At 37.3% G+C, this 7,493-nt stretch overlaps 1 protein-coding gene across 3 annotated transcripts in view; it reads right to left on the bottom strand.

Moving 5' to 3' along the window:
• Positions 1-4,739: 4,739 nt before the first annotated feature.
• The window catches only part of PIGBOS1 (PIGB opposite strand 1), a 5,546-nt gene continuing 2,792 nt past the window's right edge, over positions 4,740-7,493 (bottom strand). Inside the window, exons 1-2 of one of the 3 annotated variants that reach the window (XM_072402356.1) lie at positions 6,990-7,456; positions 4,740-4,977 (exon numbers count right to left, since the gene is read on the bottom strand). In XM_072402356.1, the coding sequence (XP_072258457.1) occupies positions 4,803-4,952 (150 nt within the window). In that variant the 5' untranslated portion in view covers positions 4,953-4,977; positions 6,990-7,456 and the 3' untranslated portion in view covers positions 4,740-4,802. Of the gene's footprint in view, positions 4,978-6,983; positions 7,457-7,493 lie in introns of those variants that run through there. The other 2 variants (XM_072402355.1, XM_072402354.1) reach the window with 2 other exon arrangements.

The raw sequence follows: 7,493 nt of genomic DNA, 5'->3' as shown, positions 1-7,493 counted from the left end.
ATGTGTTGCCCTACTGTAGCAAAATGCATTCAGGTGCTTGTGATGAGAATGGGCCCTGAGACCCATTCTGGATTTAAAGGAAATTTCAATGCCACTCTCAAACTTTTATTATGTGTACGCTGCTCCTAAGTGAATAAGGTGAGGAGTAAACCCCATATAAATTGTCAGAAAATTGTCAGAAAAAAAAGTTATGAAACATTTTGTTTGCCATGCACTAAATTTTCTGAAACATACTGACACCTGCTGGACAAATAGTATATATTCCAAATCTAATCAGTGCTAGTAAGAAACATGGGGACATATTTACTTCATTTATTTTATTCACATAAAAGCTTGTTCATATAAAAGCTGAAAATCTAAGCTATCAGTAGGTTTCAAAGTGGGTGGTGAGCTTCTGCCATAATCAATTATGGCACAGACTTTTCTGCATGCTGTCATCCTGCAGCGATGAGGTTCACCTAGGGAGCTGCCATCTTCTCTGGAAATTCTGTTCATACATTGGATGATGTAACTCCTACCCATTTGCAGGAGTTACATTATCCTTGGCGGCTAGCTCTTTGTACATTTTTTGTTTAGTCTGGCTTTAACTTTTTTTGCTTGATGTTACATTTTGCTCTATCAGTCCTAGATTTTAAGCCTTTTATTAATAATATTATTATTATTATTATTATTATTAATAATAAACAGGATTTATATAGCGCCAACATATTACGCAGCGCTGTACATTAAATAGTACAATACATTTTTAGTACATGAGGACATCCTAACGTTTTGCTATTTGTGTATCTTTTGTTTCCAGTATAAATTTTTTTATCTATGTTCTGCTCTCTAGTTGCTTCCACTGTGAAATAATTCATTCTTAAAGATTACTAAAAACTTTCTCCACAATGCATTTAGTTACAAAGCTGATTGGGAATTTGTTTTACATGGCTTTTAATCCTTGTTTAAAACATGTAAATACGAAATTGTGCATTGGTCCCTTTCAAGCATGCTCTATAAAAGTCATGATCAGCCTAAAAACTATAAGGACTTTCTGTGTGGCCCTTGATATGTCTAAAGGGTCCCACTATAGCCTTCCGTTTTTGTGTATTGAGGCTTGATGTGACATATAAGTAGACAGATATGTGACATTTAAATAGCCTTTTAAAAAATGTATGGGGTGTACTTCAATTATTGTTGGTCTATTGTATTTTGGAGGTGTATGACCGCAGCATTTAAAATGAAGAGCGTCTGCATAGTATGTGTTATCTCAACACACAGTATTTTATCTACAATTGTTGGTTTAACTAACATTATTCATAGATACGCTCACATTTACTTTAATTCTATTTTCATGTAGGGCCCTCCACAACTGAGGCGTGCTGTGTTAGGCAGAGCATATGGTATAATTGGGTTGCAATTCACTGCAACAGGAGAAAAAAATTAGGTATTGCGGTATATTTTGCAATGCAATATACTTTGTGCTTTCTAGGGGCTTTATGGAGGTGGTATGGGGTGCCAAATTAATTTCACTATGTTGCACCACAATGGGGTGGTAAAAAATAGCCCTATAGGGTGGCTACACACTAAGGCTTAGTCTACATGGACGTTTTCTCCAGAGTTTACCCTCAGGCTTTAAAAGCCCATGTTCGAAATTCCTATGCATTCCAATGAGCTAATCTACACCGGGACGTTTCCTTGAGGCACATTTATGAGCGTTATCTATAACGCGCCCCATCACACACACACACATCACAGTTTACACACCAGGGATGCGAAGCCAGGGGACATAGATTCCGGGCATCACCAAGGGAACGCCGGAGGAAGCCGAGGGCTCGTAGGGACCAGGTAAGCCCTCTCTCTATTCCACCCCAAGTGTGGCTCGGGGTAACCGCTTTTTGTAATGAAATTGAACCCCAAGCCACACTCCGGATTACCACCAGGAAGGTTAAAGGCAAGTTTTAAAATGTTAATCAAAGCGCATAAAAACGCATTAACGCGGTAGGAACGTTTACATGTGTTTTTAAAACCGTCCATGTATACCCAGCCTAATATAATGCATGAGTTAGTGCCTTGTAATGCCATTTATTTATTATGGCAGCCAAATGCACCTCTGCAGTCCCTTTCAGCACACGACAATGTACAGTAGTGCACTACCAAGCTTTGAAAAACAAAATTATGTAGGTTCATTTTCTGCATTGTGCATGTGACTGACAGTCTGCAGGGCTTTCTACATCAACCATCAATCCCAATCCCACACCAGCATATCACCTCCTGGCAGCATATTGAAGGGGAATTATTTTTTATTCAAATGATTTCGAATTATATTTTATTTTTTAAATTTTTACTTTGTGATTGTTTTGGTACTATTTGTCCATTATTATTATTATCAAAATATCTTGAGAAAAAATTATCTCTTGATCCCAATACAGTAACAATTTATTTGTGTACTCAGCTTAAAAAGTTTGAGAATCCTTGATACAGACGAAAACTTATATCAGTTTTGTTTTCAAAGATTCCACTGCTAACAAATATACCAAATCCCTAACTGGCATATTACTTAGTGTTCTCCAAAAAATGCATTTATTTTTCTTTTTAGGTCCCAGTGATTTCGCATGAAAGTATTTCTTGCTTTTCATGAATATTACTTTGTCAGTTTTCATTAATCTCAGGCCTCTTATACATTAGAGTGATTTAGTTGAAATTATTGTTTTCATTAGGTCTCTTCACATGTGTCAGTTTATGTATCCTGCAGGATTTTGGATAATACAGCATGCAAGGGAAAGGGGATAAGATTTTTATAGGTTTTTCTGAAAACATGGGGCATATTAATAACTGTATTCCTTTAATACCTATTTATTATACATAGGGAACTACATTAACCCTATAAAGAACATTTTCCATTTCATGTAACATACATTGATGTTTGTTCCTGTTCCCGATCCCTTGCCTGTGTACCCATTATCAGGCAAAGGATCAGGTTATAAACTCTCTAAAGGTGCAGCAAGGTTTCAGACATTTTCTTTTAGCAGAAAGAAGAGGGATTTATTTCCTGTTCTTCTTCCGGATTTGTTTGACTCCTTGTGATGATCCCCATTGTATCTGGCATGAAACACGAACCTGGAGAAGCCACACTCTGCTAAACTACTTTTTATGATGTTGAGGAAGAGATCAGGTACATTCACATTAAGATTCTGCTTTTATAGCACACATTGCATTTAGAGGACTCTAAAACTCCTTTAGAGATATTTTAGATGAAAAAAAAAAGTAATGATCTAAAAACATCTTCAGTATAAATAAGAGAAGCCAGCAAACCATTACTTGCTTTATTCTCAGCAGCAGAAGCATTAAATGTCCGTAAAAAGAGCATAGACACAGCAATGTACTGCAATATAGATAAAGATTCAATCAGTCTAGCCCTGGATAATACAAAGGCTCTGTTGATTTTGATACCATGGTGGCTATATTTATACATCACACAAATCATTTTTTGGTGACTAAGTCTGGTCCTGTAGCTTTGTGACAAATAGCCCTAATAGAGTCCTGAACAGAATTTTTTAATGCACACAAGTAGTGTTGCTTCCTAAGCCACAGGATTTCACTTTGGGTGAAACCATACCTACTGGTTCTATTTTACCATGTACCTGGACTGCTATAATTATATATTGCACTTCATAGGAGTGTCTGTAGGCAAAGCCCCAACCTATTAGTATGGTATAATGTAGTTGCATGAGATAAAAAAAAAAATAGAAAATTGAACTAATTTTAGTTTGAAATCAGCAGAAGTTGGTAACAATACATAAACCATTCTTGGTGGCTTCTTTTCAATACCTACACAGAACAGACACTTTTGAAGGTAGCCAGAAATATTAATCCATGCGAGTCTTAACAGTACTTCATTACAGATCCTTAACTGATTCTCTTGATATTGAATAAAATACTGATATATCGCTTTAAACACAACTACTCAGAATGGTAATTAGAATGATATGATCAGCTTTGGCACGGTCATATCCCAATGTGTATTTTCTATGAAGAACAGACGAAGGCAATATTAGCTTGCTGTAACTTTCTATGTAAATAATCCTTATTGTCTCGATTGGGATGCTAGGGATTTTAAAAGGTTTACAATGGTTTTTTTCCCCCAATTTTCACATGTTGCAGTTATACATAAGAAATCCAAGAATCAAATAGTATTTTTGGAACTTACAAACACTCCCTGGTTGTCTGATCTCAAAGAAAAAAAATGGTTATAGCGTATGTCAGAGCAAAAAAAAAACAAAAAAAAAAAATATGCAGTACATCTCTGCAATACATGCACATTTCTTTTTGAAGACCCTGTAAGTACAGAAGAATACTCATTGATCTGTCATAATTGGCCTCAGCTCCAAATTTCCTCCTGTGAAACTTTTTTGGGGACTGAAAGACTTTGCCAATCCTGCACAGTTGTTAAAAACTAACTAATTGAATCCCACCTATTTTCCCCAACTACAAAACAAATGGAATAACTATTCTGTACTGCAAAATTAGAACTTGAAGGACTCTTTACAATAGCCCTAAACTTCTGAAGTGATTAAGTAATTTCCTGCACTTCACAGCATAAGGATGCATGCATGTCACATAGGATCATAAACACTGATCATGGCAAAATTGTGTTAAAATACAATCATTCACCACATTTTGGGCCTTATGCTGTTAATAAATTGGTAAACGCACCAACAACGTTTTATATAGCATATTATGACAATTTACAAGGCAGGTATGATAAAAAATGTTTTATTTCACTAATATAAATATACAATAACAGAACTGTTTAAACCATGTTATTTTTTTTCTTCAACATTGGCATCTTTTAGCTGTCTCTGTTCAAAGACATACTTTTGAAAAAGTGGCTTATAAATATATACACCGCCAACAACCCCAAGTATCACTGCTATAGAGAGCTGATGGAAAGGAAGTTTACGATACATCATTTCTTTTGAACGAAAGGGAGCAAATCTGTAAGAAAAAAAAAAAAGAAGATATTCTCAATACACATGTCAAATGTGTATACACAGGAGGTTGTGAATGGAGATGAACAACATTGGCTAATTTGGTAATACATATTAACACCTATGCATTATAACACAAAGGGTCTATTTATAAAATCAGCGAATCTGACATTCACCAAATATTATCTAGTGGCAGTGCTCAACCCAGGATTTTTTTTTAACCGGGTGGGAAGAAATTGTAGGCGGGTGGCAGACCTTGTATTGTGACCCAACTTATCGGTAACTACCCAAAAACAGCTGGGTGGTTAATAAAAAGTGCTGGGTGGTGTGCCCAGCTAAATGGGGCTGGGGAGAACACTGTAGTGGGGAATTAACCACTTCCACTGAAAAACACACCTGAAAGCTTCTCTGACAATGTTTAAAACATGTTTAGTGAATGTCAGATTCCCTGCTTTATAAACAGACCCCATAGAAATGCATAAAATAAAAAAAAAATTGTTATATTCTTCTCATTCTAGACTATGTGATAGAAGCCTTTTTTTCTTTCTTTCAGGAGCTTCTCTATCACATGAATATGATTTAGCAGAGTTTACAGTTCTGCAGGACATTAAACAAAAAGTTTTCTGTTCTTGCCCATCCAACAAGTCCACTTTAAGTAGTATATACTAAGTTTTCTGTGCTCCACCACCCCTCTGTTTAGCTGCCACAAGCAGAGTAGATAAGTAAGGAGTCCTAAGTCATGCAAAGGCTCTGACTAGAGTAATCTGGGTTTCCATTCTTTGATCCTTGCAGCAAAAGGGAAGTAAAAGTTGCTGTAAAGAGTATTAAAGTCAGTATTACAGATAAACAGCCACTTGATCACCCATAATAAAGCACAGCAAAGAGGCCTTAATCATCACTACCTGTTTGTAATTTAAGAAATTAAACCGTAAACCAGATAAATATTCTATAGCAGATTTATAATTCAATGCATCAAAACAGATAACCTTGTATAAATGCCCACTAGATCTGCACTGTTTTGCTCCATCTGCTAACTGCTGGAGATGCCTCACCCACAATAGCATTATGGCCCATTTGTGGTGGGAATGTGGCCAATCCATAAAATCAGGCAAACTATATCTGACTATCATGATGTTAATGGATCTACAATCTCTAACATGCCATTACTTACCCTACTGTCTGTGCTACCTGGCACTAGTTATTCTTCCACTATTTTCTTATAGCAGATAGAACAGTAATCAGTGTTCTCCCCAGTCCCTTTTAGCCAGGTGCACCACCCGACACTTTTCAGTAACCACCCGGCTATTTTTGGGTTGTTACTAAGTTTGGTCACAATAAAAGGGCTGCCACCCACCTACTTTTCTTCCCACCTTGCTTTAAAAAAAATTCTGGGTTGAACACTGGTTTTACCCAGACACTGGCAAGAAGAACACCACTGTAATGATTTAAAGTTATGGATCAGCACAGTGACACTTTGGCCTTTGCAGGGCTAGATCCCAGGTTCAAATCTCAGCCAGGACACTATCTGCATGGAGTTTGCAGGTTCTCCCCGTGTTTGTGTGGGTTTCCCCTGGGTACTCGTTTCCTTCCACAATCCAAAAACATGCAGTCAGATTAATTGGCTACCCCCTAAAAAAAATTGACCTTAGACTGTATTTAAGACATATGACTATGGTAGGGACAATATATTGTGAGCTCCTTTGAGGGACAGCTAGTGACATGACTATGGACTTTGTACAGGGCTGCGTAATGTTTGGAGCTATATAAATACTGTGTAATAATAATAATAATAATCCTATAATGTATATAGAGAAGCTGGTGGCGGAAGATGAATACTGGTTTAACCAAACATGGACCTCCTGGCTAGAATTCTAATCCTCTGCAAAATTTTAATCTCTACTTTCCTGATCTGCTGTGCTCCCACTTAAACATCCCTGTGGGCTGGAGGGGTAAACCCTCTACATCCCACCTACCTTTAAAATGGAAGTAAACTTTGAAAAGAAAAAAACTCACCTTTACCTTCGCAGATCTGTCGATCCCTCCAGAGAATTCCTGGATCGGGTCCCGCATTATCCCTGTATCCTTTTTTATCCTGACGCAGAGGATGTACCAGGCACTGCCATCTTCTTTACCCTTCTTCCTATGTCACCCTATCTTGCACTGCACAGGCGCTAAATTGAGTGACGTAGATGGGGGGGGGAGGGGAGTACTGATCTCCCTGCATATGCATGAGAATTTTATTATTATTAATATTAATAAACAGGATTTATATAGCGCCTACATTAAATAGGGATTGCAAATGACAGACTAATACAGACAGTGATCCAGGAGGAGAGGACCCTGCCCCGAAGAGCTTACAATCTAGTAGGTGGGGGAATTTCACACGCAATAGGATGGGAGATATGTAGGGAAGGGAGGTAGTAATGGTTTCAAATGACAGAAGAAGACGGGTAGGCAAGTTTGAAAAAATGGGTTTTGAGCGCTCTTTTAAATGAGCAGAAAGTAGGAGCAAGCCAAATAGGA

The sequence above is a fragment of the Pyxicephalus adspersus genome, chromosome 2 (genome assembly GCF_032062135.1).
Source record: "Pyxicephalus adspersus chromosome 2, UCB_Pads_2.0, whole genome shotgun sequence".
NCBI classification, from domain to species: domain Eukaryota; kingdom Metazoa; phylum Chordata; class Amphibia; order Anura; family Pyxicephalidae; genus Pyxicephalus; species Pyxicephalus adspersus.
This window is presented reverse-complemented; position numbering and strand designations above follow the sequence as displayed.